At 28.7% G+C, this 19,481-nt stretch overlaps 1 protein-coding gene across 2 annotated transcripts in view; it reads right to left on the minus strand.

The window, feature by feature from the left end:
• The window catches only part of LOC142318800 (uncharacterized), a 115,601-nt gene that overhangs the window by 65,446 nt on the left and 30,674 nt on the right, over window positions 1-19,481 (minus strand). For both annotated transcript variants that reach the window (XM_075355296.1, XM_075355297.1), the window contains exon 3: window positions 16,552-16,638. In XM_075355296.1, coding sequence (XP_075211411.1) covers window positions 16,552-16,638 — 87 coding nt within the window. The remainder of the gene's footprint in view (window positions 1-16,551; window positions 16,639-19,481) is intronic.

Here is a 19,481-nt window from a genome sequence, read left to right on the forward strand (position 1 = left end):
TCATCATCATTTCAATATATTGCTTTTTAAATTAGTAAACTGTAATTATACTTCTTTTTTGTTATTTTCATTTATTTAAAAATATCAATCACACCAAATCATCCATAACAAGCTTGGCTTCCGTATAGTCTATGCATGACAGATAGCAAGACAGAACACAAAAGCTCTAACATTCAAACCGTCAAATTGAATTTGAGGTACTGGAGCACCTCCCTACAGTTGTAAATTATACACAGACATCCAGGAAGCAATGTAAAAGTGGCTTTGCAAGAAAGTGAAAACCTTCTTTTTGGAAGGAATATGCAAGCTTGTGGACTACTAGACCAAGTGCATTGACAAGGGAGGTGTGAATATGTAGAAAAATAATGTACACGTTGAACCCCTACTTTGTATAAAAAGATATAGAAAATTAGAATGAAAAGTGTAGATAATTTTTTATTCACCCTCATATTTATTAGGTTAAATATAAGAGGGGACCAATTTCAAGTTTCAAAGTAAGCTCCTTGTCTGAATAAATATTTTGTGGAATCAAGATGTACAAGAGAGTAACTTTTTAAGCACCTCCAATTAATATTTTTTCATAAAAATTGTAGTAAATTTCTTAAGACCTAAATAATAATGAAGACATCACCTCATTAATGGACTGGCACTAACCTAACAATGATTTGTGCAATAATATACAAACATATACAAGGAAAGTAAATTCAAGTAAATTAAGAGCAATTCATCAATTAATTGTCTTAAATGTGAGAAAATTTTCATTATAAGAGATAGTAACCTCTGCTGATTTTAGAAAAAATACAATTGTTAAACAATACTATTTAAAACACAGTTGCTGAGATTATATTTCTCTGCACACAGCTGTTTTGTTGTACCGTTAATGTTAAGTAACTGTCAACATAAAGCTAAATTCCAAAATTACTCACAGCAAATTAAATGTAAATCATTTTCTTATCTTCATAATCACTTTTTCCATACAATCATTAACAGAAAATTATGCATGCACTGCATGTTATTAACATATAATAATCAAGAAAAAAAATTGAGAGGTGTTGCATTCATTTGACAAATGAAAAAACCAACTGACAGATGTCATGCTGCAACACTCCACTGGAAAATTTTTTGAAATTTTTTAACAGGTTAAATTTTTTTCTTAAATGTTGTTTTTTACTTAATATTTAATAAAGTTATGGAATGTTGAAATGCAACTATTACAAAAAACTGGTAAAAATTAGGTACTTTTTTTTTAAACAATTCATTCAATCCTCACAAGTATTCTCTTCAACATCTTGAGAATAATGTATATAAAAAAAAATACTTAATTTGAATAATAATCAACTCTATTTTTTGTTTTAACCTATATAGAAACTTCGGTTTACACCAAAACCTGCATCTGATTATTTCCTTTTGTTCTTTTAAAATAGTTTTATGTTCTTAGAAAGATAATCTGCCTAATACAGTGGAAGCCGCAAATGACGAGCTTACTAGTAATGAGCACAATTCCGGGATCTGTTTGGTTTGCTATCTCATTAATGATAAATTAACTTGCTTTTCGAGAGGTATCAATGCATCATAAACTTTGTTATTATGAGCATTTTCATTTTTTAAAATACTGCAATTAAAAAAAAATTGAATAACAATCAAATAACCTCAATGCAAAGGAAATTACATTTCTTCATTTACGAAATATACATTTGCGATTTATACATGAAGATTTTGACATTTTATCTTAGGCTTGTTCAGGTCAGTTCTGAAGGGTGAACAAAAGGTTTGTAACAGGATATTGTACAGTAACTAAAATTCAAGTACATAGTTGTTCCACTGTGGTATTACAAAGGTTCGTAGTCACAGTATTTTACCTGTCCTACCCCACTAGTAAATTCATTAGTCATAATTTTCAGTTTAAAAATACAATACTGTACCATAGAATCAGTTAAACAGTACTGTGTTACACGTGATTGCTCAGATGCCCAATACAGTACAGTAATATACTGTAGTTACAGTGAGTGCATTTGCATTTTAGTCTTACTAAAAAAAAAATTGTAGTGTATTTTTAAAAAAATTTACTCTATTAACTCCGGTTCATTTATAATGAATGATGTCGGGCATCAAAGGGAAACAACTGTCCATGAGTAAGAAAATTCAAATTATCCAACTGGAATGAGATTTATTAAATTCAGAATTCAATTCAGAATTAAATTAGAAATTAAATTAAATTAGGAATTAAATTCCTATTAAATTCAGAAGTTTGCAAAAAAGCATGGACTTTCTTCATCCAGTTTCAACAGTATGGAAGAGTCACGAGGAACTTATGAGTGCTTTTGGAAAAATCACATGCAAGCAAAAAACTCAGGCTATGTGAAAAAGAAGACTTCGCGCCCTCTTTATCATAGTTTAAAGTGAAAAGATACCTAACAGTGGTCCAGTTTTATAAATGCAGACTAAAGAATTTGCTATAAATTTCTGCTACGCAGATTTTGTTTGTAGCAACGGATAGTTACATCATTTTAATAACAGACATCAGATGGTTTTTTTCAAAAAAATTAATGGGGAAGCTAACAGCAAAGACAGTTCAATTGTGAGCAATTGGGTGAATGATGATTGGCTACTTTAAATCAGGTTATAATGAAGAGGACATTTTTAATGCTGATGAAACCGGCTTGTTTTATAAATTAACCCCTGACAAAACTTTTAAGGTGAAAACCTTAATTAAAGGTGGCTTTTAATTTAAAGGTGAAAAATGTATTGGTGGAAAACAGTCAAAGGTCAGGCTAATGATTTTGTTATGCTCAAATTCAACTGGGACAGAAAAACAGAAACTTTTAGTAATAGGGAAATCAAGAAATCCAAGATGTTATAAGAATGTAAAAAAAAACTTCCTAATGATTAGGTGTCTAATTCTAAAGCATGGACGACTTCAATGATTTTTGAACAAGAAATTCATAAATGGGATTTGGAATGGAAAAAAATAACAGAATTATTATTAAAAATAACATTTTATTATTGATCGATAATTGCCCCATTCATCCATCACTGCACAACTTAAAAAATATACAACTTGTGATTTTACCGCCAAATACCACAGCAAAACTGCAGCCAATGGATCAGGGGGTTATTCACATTTTTATAGTTCATAATAGACAGTTAATGCTTTTAAAATTTATTGAGAACATGGACGAAAATAAGAATTCCAAATGACAGTTTTATATGCTATCAGATTTTGAGTGAGCTTGGTGTAATGTATCACAAGCTACAATTCAAAATAGTTTTAAAAAATCCGGTCTCATTCCACGCCATTTCAACGGAAGATTACCATAACGAAGACTATATACCACTCTCACAATGGATTCAAACTCTTAACTTGACAAAAAAAAATCAGCCTTTCAAGAATACTCAATAAATGACTACATAACAGTCAATGATGGTACATACTACAGAAATTCCGCAGGTGATAGCAAAGCTAAAACTGAAAACGAAGATGAATCTACAACTCTCCCAGTCATATTAATTATTGACGCCAAAGAATACTTAAAAAAATTAACAGAGTTTAGTGAGACTAATAATGTAAGTTTTGGTTAAAAGCAAAACGTATCAGCATTTAAAAATATATTACATCTAAATTTTATTTGTTAGTCTATAGTATAAAACAATCATTTTAAAACAGCTTCTTCTTAGGTATAAAATATTTTTTTAATTTACGGTGATTAAAATAGATTACAACCCTAAAAAAATTTACACAAAAAATCGATGACCTGATTATATACAAACTAAAACTAGCCTTCACAAAAAAAAGTAGGGAATTGCACATTAGTTAATATGGCCCATATTTAACACATGTTTAACAGGGAAAACATGTTAAAAGACAGCGACTTATGTGTGTATAGCTATTAAAAATACACAAAATAGAAATGTTATGAGCAAATTACAAAATGACAACAAATAAACACAGCTGAAATCTTTGAATTACTAAATCTTATGCAGCATCATAACAATCGTCTATCCATGACTTTAATCTAATATTTTATTTTAGCTAACTGAAATATCCAATATAATATTAAAAATCCAAATTTCTTATTTTTACTTCTGTTATTAAATCACACAAAAATAAATAAATCAAAAAAATGAGTCATCTATTACTTCTTGACAAGTTTTGCTAATAAGGAGGTATATATCACCCTGTTTCTAAGTTCTACAGATTTTATTTATATAATTTTTGTTTGGAAACAGTTTTAAATGCACTTCAACTGTTTAAAATAAATCAATTATCAAACACGAATACATTTTACAACTCTGGGTTCTGAAAACTGGTAGTCAAACTGAAAAGGTGAAGGGCACAGATTTAAAAAGTGAAAATCTAAATCTACATTCATCAACAAATGTGACAATTTTTTTCATTCAAATTTGAAAATAAAAGAGCCAAAGTAAGACAAGAGAGATGATGTTACAAAGATAACATTTCAGAATTAAGGCCTACTTAGTGTTAAGTCATAGCTTATACAATGTTTAAAGGAAATATTAAATTGATACTGTTTTAGATGGGGCAAATTCAATAAATAAGAAAAGGTTAAATTACTTAATTAAAAAAAATGTAAAATCCTTATAGATGTGAACTTTTATTTATATTTCTGTGTTAACAAAAAAAGAAAAAAGGAACTTAGTGATTGAATATATTCACACATCTAGTACAACAGAATAATTTAATTTGATCTTTTACAGTAAAAACTAAAAGGGGAATGAGATTCTAGGTTCATAACAGATAACTTTCTTGAAAGTTGAATGAAAATTAAGTTAATGTAAACTAACGCAATCACCATAGTCTCTGCAGAATGTTAAATATTTTTAACAATAACAATTTTATATTACCAGTAGAAAAAATTTAACTAGCTTAAAACATTACACCTTTTTCATATTCATGGTCCATCATCAGTTTCATTAAATATTAATTTCAGTAACATAAGATGTCAATCGTAAGCTGGTAACAGATTATGACACTATTTAAAAATAATATACAGGTGTCCAGGTTAAACGTATCCAAAAGTAATGGCTGATATTTAGAAAAGCAGTAATTATAATCTTTTAGCTGTAGGCTTAATCTACAGGAAATACTTCCAACATTTGTTCTGTATACTGTCAAGGTCAGTGGAATATGCATGCACAGACAGACAAGCCAACTCACGATGCAATTGCAGTCAGTAGTAGTCATTTGGGATGTAGACCCCCAACAGAAGGTTCATGCGTACTTTGGTTGGCGGAGTTTCAAGCAGTTAGTGTATTCAGTGGCGTGTATGAACTTGGAATGGAATATAAATCTTCCTACATCCAAGTCTGTCATAGTCAGTGGGATATAATTAAGAAAGGCTGTAAGCTTGTTTTCACTTACTGAAAATCATCCAAAAGTTTCAGTTAGTGAACACACTATGATTGTGAAAAGTCAATTAGGCAAGCTGGTTATGAACTGCAAATTCCTTGTATCACTGTTCATAAGCAGCTTCATTTGCGAAGTACAAGTTACAATTCCATCATATTAAAGCAAATGATCGCAGCCTAGATAATGCACTGTGTCGAAAACAATCCTAATTATCTTGGATATATTATTATTTAGTGAAAGTAAATACGTGTGGGAAAATTAACAGACACAATTGTTGAATTTGGAATACTGAAAATCATCTTACAGTAATTGAAAATGAAAGGGAACACTGAAAGTCAATGTCTGGTTGAGACTGCATAAAAATGGCATCCGACCATTATTTTTCATTGAGTCCCATGTGACAGGAGATGTACCTTGACATGCTTGAGAACTCTGCTGTTCCTCAGATTCCTGCAGACTACAGTTTGCAACAAGATGGTATTCAACCACACTTTCATTGATATATTATATATATATATATATATAAATGATTCAAAAATAAAGTAACTGAACAGAAATTACAGAGTAAGAGACTTAATTTGATATGAGCTGTTTTAATTTAAATTTTATACATTATATGGTAACCTTCTTAAAAAGTATAAATCACAATTAAAATTTGTGAAAGATTTAATAAAAAAAATAAAAATGAGTGCCTGAATACTTTTATCACCCTTCTTGGGACTTTTCCTAAACTTATAAAGACACAATAGTTTACTACACTTAAAATTTATTAAAATGAAACAGAATCTCTATTTTTGCTGATCAATTGATATCTTTTGATTATCATAGGTCAACTTCACAAATTATTTCAATTTCTTCAATTGAGTGTGAACTTGCCAATGAACTTTGTACGGTTAATAACTGAATATTTACAGAATGTTACCACTACAGATATATATACTGAGCAATGTTTGTTTATTAACATTAAAGAAACAGACTGACAGTGGAATACTTAACATCAAATTAAAAAAAAAATTGAAAATAAAATTCTGTGCAACATTGCAAAGTAATAAAACTTTTTTTAAATTAACCCAGGATTAAAAAAAAAACAAAACACTATAATAAATGGGTTCGTTTGTAGTAAGTGGGTTTGAACTAAAAGTTTAAAAACACTATGTAATGGTTTATGGTTATTTTTCACATATTCTTTGCTGCTCTTTCTCATTTTATTCTACCGTTAAACAACTCTCTTCGTTTTTAACAATATGGAAAAGCATAACAGGTCACATAATTTAATTTTAATATGCAACAAATGTTAAAAAGATTGTTAATTTCTAACTAATCTGAAAAAATTTTTCCACCTAAGTGAATTCTATACACCAGGATTAGCAGTACAAAAATTATCTCTAGCAATTATTTTTGTTTTTCATTATATAAAAGAATCTGTAGGGAAATTATAACCAAATTTACCTCTTTCTTTTTCCTGTTTAGCCACAACTACCGTTTAGATAATACTTCAGAGGATGAATGAGGATGATATGTATGAGTGTGAATGAAGTGTAGTCTTGTACATTCTCAGTTCGACCATACCTGAGATGTGTGGTTAATTGAAACCCAACCACCAAAGAACACCGGTATCCATGATCTAGTATTCAAGTCCATGTAAAAATAGCTGGCTTTACTAGGACTTGAACGCTGGAACTCTCGACTTCCAAATCAGCTGATTTGAGAAGACGCGTTCACCACTAGACCAACCCTGTGGGTTAACCAAATTTACCTAAAATATTTAATTTTTATTTAATACAAATAAGTATTTTTTCGTAGATCACAAGCTAGTTTCTCCTGCTTTAACAATAAAAAAAAATCTGTTAAGTAAAAAGAAACAAAACAAAGAAAGCTTATCCTTTAAAATTTAACATTGTATCAGTCCATAAGTCACTTCTTAAAAAACTTTAAATATTTCTTTAAATTACTTTTCAGAATTATAATTTAAAAACTATAAGTTTATTAATATATATATTAATAATTTGCAAAAATCTACTTTTGAAAGACTAGTTAAAAAACTCTGGTGAATGATATTGATTCACTCTTTCCTTAATCCATTCAAATGAATTTTTCACAATAAAAATGTTTTGTACACACACACACACACACACACACACACACACATATATATAGTATCTGTACACATATATGTATTTCATACTAATGTAAAGATTTTAAAATGGTATTTATCACTGAGAACATTTATCAGTCCTACACTTTGTTTTTAGTGATTTGTATTAAGTTATATTTTATAAGCCTAACCTCATCAATTTTACCTACTAACATTGCACAAAAAATAGTAAAGAAATAAGTATTTCATTATTCATTAAGGTGAAAATATATTTAATTCTTTTTGAAATAAGATGTTTAAGTAAGATAAAACAGCAATATATATGTTGTATATCAGCAATTGTTTATTATGCTATATAATAAAGGAAAACATGTATCTAACAATTGCAAATATGACAAGATAATTTCATTTACATTGAGGTTATGGTTAACAATATGATCAGTTATCAAACTTACACTCACTCAGTTTTGTTCCCATTATATTTTATATGGTTATTATAAAAGTTGGGAGGAGTACACTCATATTGTTCATCCAACAATACTATTTTCCATCTAAGCATCATTGGAATGTTACTTAATCTCGTATTTTTAACTAGATAACAAAAGCAATTTTGATGATTAACACTTGATATGTTCTTCACAGCAACTGTTCTTATCCCAAACTTCAGCTTTTTTTTCCTATTTCATTTGACTAGTAATTACTAACCTTGTTTGCTAAATAATAAATTTTACTCTGTACAAACTAACTGAAGTAATAAATAAATAATTACACATAGAAAAACTGTGTAAAAAAAAAATATTAATCTCTGATTAATACAAATAAAATTTAAAAAACCTCTGCTAGTAAAAGTTGGCTTTAACTCAACATAACATCTGAACTTATGAAATGCATAATTAAATTTAAAAAATGAAAATTGATCAGCTTATTAAAAAAGTAATAAGCTGTACTATTCAAAAATACAGCTATAATAAATAAGCTGTAACATCAACAAATTTGTTGATGGATAGCAATCAACTGAATTGCTATTCATCAATTGTTTTTCACTTTTTTGCACCAAAAACCAAAAGCACTATAAATAGAAAAGCTTTAATTTAACGTTAAGATTTAAATATGAAACTTACACTTTTACTAATGGAAATATATTTAAAAAATCAATAGTACAGTTATGAGTTTTGATTTGAGGTTAAAAGATTTCTACTTTATGCCAACACACAACAAATTGTGAAGAAGCAATGTCACAAATTCATAAATATGCTTTTCAGAAAAACGTGCTGCATGTTTAAGGTAAAGTAGAATGGAATGTGCTTATGTAGTTATGGATTAGATTTTGACTTTGGAGTTGACACCAAAAATAAAAACTAACTACCAATAACTAACAAACTCTAATTTGGCATAACTTCACAGGGAAATTCATTTTTCAGACTTCTTTTTTGATTATTGCCTTTCTTCAAATGATTTCAAAAAATGTTACTTTCAATGTTTTTTTTTTGTTAATAGTCAGTTTATTTCTTTTTTAATTTTTAATTTATTTATGTTAACTTACATTTTTGAAGTAAAATATTTTGGGGTTCAAATCTCAGAGATTACTTATAGGACCAATTGATTTAAATACCAGACAATGGATTACCGGTCTACCTTTGTGATTGGGGTCTAATTAATTGTACATCTCAGTTTTATTAGGTTTTTATCTAATTTTTCATAAGGATAAAGATAATGTCCTTCAGGACACTCATATCTATCATTTTCTCTATCATATTGAAATTTACCTCTACTTATTATTTTACCTTCACCTGAGTCTGTACAAGTCTGCACCTTATTTACATGTCATGCATATAATTCCACCTCACTGGATCATGGTGTAACTTACTGTTGAGAAGTTGAACAAGTGCAAAATACAATTTAGGAATAAAAAAATAAAGTTATATTTATTTTCTTTAAACATGGATAAGCCAACATAAGTCAGGCCAGGATGAATTTTTTTACTAACAATGCAGTTAAAAAAGAAACCTGTTGAGAAAAAAAGTAAAGGGAATGTTACCTAGAACTAAAACTCTCTGGAATGCAGATAATGTATTATTATTTACTGAAAACTTTTTAACCAATTTTATTTTTCACCAGAAAAATTGTATATCAGGCTATGAACATTGTGCACAATACTATGCGACAAAAATGGTCAATAAATGAAAAAAAAAATCATGATGATGATGATGATGCAAAACAAAACCACCAGAGAAACTTTCTTCACAAAAGAAAATATAATCATTGATGCCAGTTCATATGGTAAAAAGATTCGACAAATATAAAATTTGTTACACAGAGACCAGAAAACCTCCTCCTTTTTTTAAGTCTATAAAAAAATAGCTCATACAAGCAGAAAGAAATTGTGAATAAAAATACATAAAAGATAGAAGGTATTCTGCAAACTACACAACTACATACTAAAAAAAAAATTGTTACTGATAAAGTAGTTTACAATCTCATAAGAACCAACAATTAATTAAACTATTCATATCATACCATGAAAAATAACTTTTGAAGATTTTCTGATTTCAGAGATATATCCTCACTTTCTTTGATAAAATAGAAATTAACGACTTCCTAAATGAGGTGAAAATTCTTCAACCAGATTTTAAATTTAAAGAGAATCTTTTCTTACCAAACATTAACTGGTAAAATAAATATACAGAATATGTGTGATTCATAAGTATTATTTGAATAAAATTAACCTTAATACCTGACAGTAAAGTTAGATGATTCTCATGATCTGCACGGAAATTTTTCAGTTTTATAATTTTGTACTAGTGAGTTTTTCGAGTAATTAAGACAGAAAATCTTTTACATTCGATTAAAATAAGTTTCATTTCAAATTTAAATTTTAAATTCTCCTTTACATAGAAAAAATTTCCATCTTTAGGCACAACTGATAATTACTGTGTGTTCTTTTTTCTAATTTACTTAGTTTACACTACAACACATGAAAATAATACTTTTTTTTAAATATGTATTTATAAAAACTTATCCTCTAAGTATGTCGAAAAACCTGTTAAAACTACTTCTTACATGTGACAGAGGCTGAAAAAAAAGCAGCTTCTGAAATTTAATCATTCTGAAGTGGCACGGCAGTATATTTAAAATTCATTGATCGCAAATAGTTTTTCAAAATATGAGTTAATTGAAATTGGATCCAAACCTTGTTCATGATTATTTTGAAACAATTTTTATTTCTACATGAACGTGTAATATGATGAATCAAAATATCATGAATTTAGAATTAAAATGCTTCAATATTAGTTAAAACTACATTACCAAACAATGTATAAAGAAACCTTAGTAAAACCTTACTAATTAGTAATCAGATTTGGGCTGATAAAACCAAGGAAAAATTTGTTTCCATTATTTCATTTAGGAAAAACTACAAAGAAACATCACAATAAAATTTAACACATCCATAAACTATAAAAACTTTCTAAAAAATAACTACATACTGTACAACTCAAATGATTCATATGGAGTTAATAAAAATATTCATTTTATAGGCCAAAAATAAGTTAAGCAAGTCAAATTTATTGTATTCAGGAAAGAGAAGTATTTATATACATTGAACAGTATTTTTACAGCTTGTTACAAACATACATTTATTTGTTTTTATATACATAAAAAGTAACAACCATAAAATTATTTAATACTAAACTACAGAAAATAAATGTTTTATAAACTTTTTTTAAACTGAGTACATTAACTCATTTTTCTTTTTAAAAAAGAAAAATATAGTGATTTAATCTTTTAAGTATTGATTAATTTTCATTTTTGAAGAAAAATAGATTTATTTACAAATTCAAAAAGAAGGTTCACTAATTAGATAGTTTTTGTCTTTATTTATTTATTATGCTCCAAAGTTTCCTTATTCTTACCATATATACATTTTTTGAAGATTCTTTTAAACAAAATAATTCAATCTAAGTCAATTTGAAAATACAGTGTTCAAAGGATGTTGAAAATGATGTCCAATCACTTTTATGCAATTGTCAACATGTTTGACTTCAATTCCTGCAGGGTGTGTGGATTGTTCCTTCTTTTACATAACCCTACAGAAGGATGTATGGAATATTCAGATCAGAGATCTTGGCTGTCACATTCCTTTAATAATTCTTCCACCAAAAAAATCCTGCAGCATCTCCATAGTAAAGTGAGCTGTATGACAAGTGGTGTATCCACAGTACGGCGGCATCCACAGTTTAAACACTCTTCACTGGTGCTTCCTTTTCAAATTTTCCCCTAAACTTTTGCCAACATTCAACATGAGATTTCATCTCTAAATAAGTTTGTATCACAAATACACATTTTTCAAAAGTTAACTGCACTTTAACAAACAACACCCTTGATTATACAACCTTCTTCAGAAGCCAATGCTAGACACTGACTGGCAGTAAATGGTCCTCCCACTCTAGTTCCAGTTGTACCAACATCTTCCACATTATTTTAGCCATTTCACACCAATATATGAATTTAAAAAACAAAAATAAATTTAGTATAAAATTCTGAGTATTGGGGCCTGTAAACACCTGAACTTAAAATCTTCCCCGCTCAATTCTTAGTATTAGCTTGTTAAAGACACAATGGTATACAGTCTGATAAGATCTTGAAAATAAGCAATTTACAGGCAAAATAAAAAAAAGGATCAAAAACTCAGGTAAATACAAATTAATTACACTGTTAATAAATAATACAAATACCAATATCCCAGAACCTCCACTAGTGGTGTTTGACAAAGTTTTGTTTTCATTTTAAAATTTAACTAGACCTAGAAAAATAATGCCCTATAAAGAAAAAGCTCTGGAAGTACACATATTATTTTTTACCTGAATTTTTCGAACTAAATTTCTCAAACGTTTTCCAGGAAATATACTTGAAACATCAGAAAGGCTAAATTATGCTTTTACAATCCAATAATAAGTAATGATGAAGACAAAAAATATTCAAAAGCATACAGAACATGTTAATTTAAATTTTTTTTTTTAATTCAGATACAACCAGTAAGAGTTAAAAACTATGCATTTTTGACCAACATGTTGAATTAGTATTACAATAATTTTTTTTTAAATTGGCAGGCATACTATCTACTAGTTAAACTCAGGGTAGTTTTATTATAGTAAAGATCTGGTTCTATTGCATACACTGATAAAGCCACATTTTTAGCCCAGGTATAAGCAGTGACTGGCAAAAATAAAATCATGTTTTTTTTAATAATTAAGTAACACTTCAACAGTTAACTTTACCAAAGATAGAGGTAACAGCTAGCTAACCGTGCCATTTTTAGCATATGTATTACACATCAAAGTTTAGAAAGCTGTTTAGTGTACAGAGATGGGTTGCTCGACTGGCAGGGAAGCATAAGGATTATCAACACAAATACATTTGAGTATGCTGTAACTGGAAAGAGTGGGCTTGTAATTTCAAAATGGCAATACTTACAGGCTACTGTGATGGATCTCCTTCAATATAGTCCCCTTCTGACTGAACACATGAATCCAATGATTTTTCCACTTTTGGAAGCATTAATGGGAATTTTCCTTCTTAAGGGTGTTACGAACCCTCTCTGTATTTGCCTGGATGAACCGGTTTACTTTTAACAAAAATTTTAATTAGGAAAAAGGTATTAGTCGGCAGGGGCTGAATCAGGGAAATAGGGGGTTACCAAAACACAAGAAGAATTTGTGTTTGCCAAAAATTCCACGATCAAGAACCCATAAGCCAGTGTGTAGTTGTGGTTGTGGAAAACCTCCTAAACTAAGTCTACAGAAGTATTGCTTGATATTTCAGACGCTATGGCGGAAAGTCCATCAAAGTAATGCATAAGTTAGCACAGCAGCAAGATACCGGACTTGACTGTACATAAAGATGTCTTGACATTTTATGAAACATCTTTGGTGAACGAATCATTTTGAGGGGTTTGTGGTCATGATTGCCCAATTTGACTCCCCAAATTACTGTCCACAGGAGGCAGCAAAACAAGCAGTGAATCATGCATGTTTGACGAAGTAAAACCCACAACATTAATGGCCTACATATGAGACATTCCACTACACCAATTGGTTGAAGTATTTGAAAACAATTGTGTGCAAGTGTTGTTGTATTGATGTTGGCGAAGGTCATTTTTAACACCTTTATAAACTATTCCAGTTGTTGAAATATCAGTTTCTATAAAGTAATTTAATAAAAATATAAAGTACTAAATTAAAGTTTCATCATTACACTTCTACAATCACAGTGCACAGCAACTTTCGGTATTCTTTTTTTATATCCATTTTTTTTTTTACATTCTATTTGCTTAATTTAATTTGTTTTGCTTTAATTTATTTTTAGATTATATTTCCTTTTTTTAATAAAATAAAAAAAAAATTGGAAGAAAGGATCTTGGGAGTACTATACTTATTTTAATTTAGTGGCGCTATACCCCATCCAATTTATCTAAATCATCACTACCTGATGACTGAGATTCATTGGTGCCATCATCATTGCTCTTAACTATCATACTTAAGTAATATAAATCTTTAGAATTACATTAGCTTTTTGGCAACTTTGTCTCATAACAATTTTGTTCTACTTTTTTTTAAGGCGTTTGAAGCACTACTTCCTATTTCATAAGGACTTCAGAAAACATTTTGTCACTGTTTTATTTTACTATGATATATTTTCTTCCTTAATCTGAATTTATTTTTACCTCAGGTTAATAGAGTATCATATGATGGCAATCTTAATAACTGTGTGACCATAATCCTACAATACTTTATTGTAATACTACTCCTCATAGCAGAGCTTATTTAGTTGTAAAAATTTGTAAATTTGAGTTTTTCTTATTTGCTGAACACAGAATTTCTACTTTGTAGCCAGACTTAACAGTTTTCTGCAAATTGAATTTGGAGTCTCGTTTAATTTTATAAACTAGCATTGTCAATTGCAAAAAATGAATGAGGTGGAAAATTTATTAACTATATTTCCAGTCATTTTTCAATTATCAGAATTCTTTCAATATTCTCTTTGCTTCTGGCCAGATTTAAAGTTCAAAAGTGCAATTGGAATTTCTCCTACAGCACTCAGCATCCATGAATATCAGCTGTGAATTAGGAACAAAGTTTTTTGTAGCGATTATAACTGTCAATCCAACCATACCTTTATATCTATTAAGTCAAGGTATGACTCGTTTAAAAAAATAAATGGGGTTCCTAACTGAAAAATTTTCATTTGTTGACATGTATATGTATATGTATTTGTTGACATGTATCTTCTCGTTCTAAAACCCACATTCCTCAGAATTTTCTGTGAAGTTCCATGTTTGTAATTTATCTGCACATTTGCAGATACATCTGCACAGTTTGGATGTACTGTGTTTAAAATTCTAATAAGTTGTTTAATGTTGGCAATGTTTCTTATGCCATAATGAAATTATATACATTAACAAACTCTTTCAACATTATGAATATTTTTTAATTTATTCTTTTAAGATTTTCTGGGAATACTGGAATTTTAAATTTTTTTCTAGCATTTGATTCTGTCCTTAATGCATCATGTGAGTACACGTGTCACAAAAATTTTCTTTCTATCTGAAGAAAAGTAGTTTGGTGTAAAAATTTATTGTTTTACATTTGAGCCACTCCCATAAAGAGTTTCATGTATTTTTTAAAGCTATTCCTAATCTAATTGGCTACTAAATCTTGGCAGAGGGATCACAAAGATTAGTGTAAATGAGAAGTTAATATTAAAAAAAAATACTTTGTGATGAGCACTGAAAATGAATTCATAAAACATGGAAAAAAATGAAGCAAGATTAACTGCAGTAATGCAACAGTAAAAGCAATCAGCTGCTTGCTACCTGTAACAACATCTTATCATGATATAATAACCCCTACACTAACTACTAGCAGCACCAATACTATTTCAGGCAACCCAGATAAAACTTGTCCTTTCTAAACCTTCATGAATAACAGCTTTGATTATTCCTATTTTCTCAAAACAAAATAATAAAACAAAGTACTGGGTGGTTTTTGCAATTTTAACAAAGTAGGGGGAAACTGTTTTCACCATTCACTCCATGCTGAACTATTTCTGCAAATGAAAAACTATAAGTTTATTTTAAAATGCATTCAAAAATATGACAGTATGTCAACTAGTCAATTTTTTTTCATTGTGAACTGGCTTATGCATCACTTTCCTGTTATAAATTAGCCTGACATGAACATTAAGTATTCTCATTTTAACTGTTAGAAAAAATTGTTTTGATTAGCAGACAAAAATTAGACACCTTAAAAAAACCATAAAAAATTGTACAAAATGTAAAAAAACAACTAGACAAAATAGTTCAGGAAACTTTGGTTTAAACTCTATACAAAATTTTCTTTTCTTTTAGCCCTTTGCTTTTGTTAAAACAACTTATTTCAAAAGAAATAAAAAAATAAAGAAATTTTTAGTTTTACTTAAGTTTTGTTAAGTTTTATTTCATTCATATACTTTTCTTGAATGTCAAATATGCAATGTTACGTAACTCAAAAAACTATGTAATTAACTTTACATCAATTTAAACGCTTATCACTAAATCCAGATCCCACTTTTTTTAATATGCCTTATGTTGTAACAATAACATCATTTCAGTCTAATAATCATATCTCCTGACCTTCAGATTACAACTCACAATACAAATTACACAAGATTGAATGCAAAAAGAATAGCTGTTAGCATGAAAAAATTGTAAAGAAACAATAAAAAATATAATTACAATTTATCTATATTTAATATCACATTACAAACAAGAAAAACAAAAGATAAATTTGATGAAAAGAATTAATTATGTGTGAAAATTAAGAACAGCTCTGCTAGTATGATTATACCATTCACTGTTTATAAGTGCATTTTACATAATGAAAACATTTCATTATAAAAATACTGCTTAAAAATTTGCTCTGTCTAGAACTTTAATAAAACTAGATGAAAATACTTTCATCACGAACAACTTGAGAAGGAACGGAAAAACAATGAAACAGAAGGAAAAAATTCAAGTTTCATTAAATAAATAGCAAAAAGAATTTATACTTACAAGACTAGAAGATCAGGTTCTGTAGCTTTCAATATTGAAACGTATATACATTTGCTGACCAATTTTTTTGAAAACTTTGTCATCAAGCTGCAACAAAAAAAATCTTATTACTTAAAATATAATAAAATAATTGATTAATATTAATAAATGATGCACATTATTTAAATGAGATCACTGATATTTTACATGCACTTAGTAGTTGTTATATGAGTATGGTACTTTCCTTCTTCACACAATGCTAGTAACAGAAATAAATAATCTTATATAATGTGGTATATTATGTTGTACAAAATTACAAATTTGATAAATTAGAACAATTTGACTATATATTTTTTACAACAATTTTAATGTAGAAAGAACAACCAAGACTTAGTATTGGCACATAAACGAGGTCTGATATAAAAAAAGAACAGAATTTGTTTTTCTAAAAAAAAAAAATTATTAACAATGATTATGTCATCATCAAAGTATAAACCTGGGTAAAGTACTTTATACCCATAATTACAAAGTATTCAGATACAATACATTTGTTCCAGTGCTTCTTTCGATCTTCAAAGCACCTCTGGAATGCAATTTTCTTTATGACATTTAGCTCCTTCAGCTATTCTGTTTTTATATCTTCAATGTTGTCAAAATGCTGTCTTTTCATGCTACTTTTCGACTTCAGGATTAGGAACAACTCGCAGAATGGCATGTTCGATGAATACAGAGGCCGAGACATCACAACCATGTTATTTTTGGCCAAAAATTCACAAACAAGCGGAAGTATGAGCATGTGCATTATCATGGTGCAATTGACATGAATCATTTTGCCACAAATCTGAGTTTTCTTCAGATAGCTTCACACAAATGGCATAAAATTTCCAAGTAGTACTCATTATTGGTTGTACAACATGGTGGACAGAACTCATGATTTACTGAACGACCGAAATAAAAAAAACAGTGATCAAAAAACCTTTACAATCTATCAAACTTGACAAGCTTTTTTTGATCTTAGCTCTTCAGAAGCTTCCATTGGGGCGATTTGGCCTTAGTTTCAATGGCATACCCATGTTTCATCACAGTTATGACTAGTTTGAGCAGTTCTGGATTTTGTCGAAATTCAACAATTTTGGAACAAATTTTGCTACCACATGTTATATGATGAAAACATCAGAAAATTGCTTGACATGAGCCAAATGATATACCAATATCAGCAACCTTTCTGATAGTGATTTGGCTATTATTCAAAATCATTTTTTTCACTTTTTCGACTTGTCCAGGAGATCATAATCATTGACGTCTTCACGATCCTCTTGTAAACGTTTGTTTTATTCACAGAAAAATCACCAAAAGCAACATTCAACATTTCCAAAGAAGTGTTGCACTTTATTCCATTTTTAAAGCAAAATTTAATGTCAAATTCTTTGTTCTATTTTTCCAAAATTGCCAATTACACCAAAACATGTGTAACCAATTCGACAGCTAACAATAAACTAAGCATTCCATATGGCTACCTATGTAAATGTACATTAGGGACATGTATACAAATACAAAAAATTGTGCTTGTACTGCCCAAGAAATTTAAAAATTCTGTGTATTTTTTTTATCAAACCTGTATAATAATAAAAAACTATTAAAAAACCAGGAAATAATTTCTTACACTATAAATATCTTTTCCATTTGATCAGAGGATAAAAATGTTAATATTTTTAAACACAAGAATTAAAATATATATATATATATATATATATATATATATATATATACATCAAGCAGTAAATAAATAAAATAATTCAAAATTTGATTCATTGTATTTTTCTGAATTAGTTAAAAATACATAAACATTTTTTTAAAAATAAGAAACGTTAAAAAAATCATTACCCATTATATTATATTACCATTTATGACTTGTAAAGAAGATATCAATCAAATTTTGTTTATTTATATTCTGAAATAACTAAAACAATAATGAAGTTAAATAGAAAGTTTTTTTTTAATTTCCTACACTAGAAATTACTAGATTAAAATAAATTTTTTTCATCAGGTTGGTAAACCTGACTGGATATCGAAATACATGTGCAACCAAACTGAAAGCTTAGTTTCAAGTTGGCTTATTGGACACACTTAGATTTGCTAACTAAGTTGTGCTGCATTTGAAGATTTCATAATTTTATTTAATGGGAATTGGTGTTAAAAATTAAATTGAAATAAAGAGCTCTAACATAATTAAATGGTTTTTTGAAGCTAACATGCACCAAATTATTTCTCAGCATAAACGTTTCTAATACTGTCATCAATAAGATTATAGAGCTGGAAGGCCAACAAACCCATCAATGAGTAATGTAGAAAAAAAAAGAACATTGCTCTTTGGGAAGTTACTGAAGAAGTCTGTATCTCAAACAATTTATGCAAAATAACTGTCAAAGATATTTCAGCCATAAGACAAATGAAACCAATTTTTTCCTAAGATTATTAAACTCAAATCAAAATTATATAATAAAGAAACTGATCTGTAAAAGTAACCCAAAATTACTACACCTGATAACTAATGAAGGATCATGGGTAGAGCTGGAAATCAAAACAAAGACCTAAATATCTCAATGGAAAAAAATCCCTGAATCATAAAGATGTCATGTCACAAATTTGATTACATATTAAAGCCTTCATTTTCTTTGGTTACCACACGCCATGAATTATTACTGTATAATGCTTGTCAATAAAAATCACAATATAATGCATGAGCTTACACATTGAATATTTGGAAAAAATCACATAAGTAGCAATGAATTTCCCTATACATGAATCTACGTGAGTTTTTACTTCCTTGAATGAAGTAAAGGAAGTATTGTAACCACAAAAAATTTTGGTTTTCAGATTTCAACAGAAATACCCATTTTGAGTAGTTTTAGCATGACATCTGTACGTATGTATCTCGCATAACTGAAAGA

The sequence above is a fragment of the Lycorma delicatula genome, chromosome 2 (genome assembly GCF_047948215.1).
Source record: "Lycorma delicatula isolate Av1 chromosome 2, ASM4794821v1, whole genome shotgun sequence".
Lineage (NCBI taxonomy): Eukaryota > Metazoa > Arthropoda > Insecta > Hemiptera > Fulgoridae > Lycorma > Lycorma delicatula.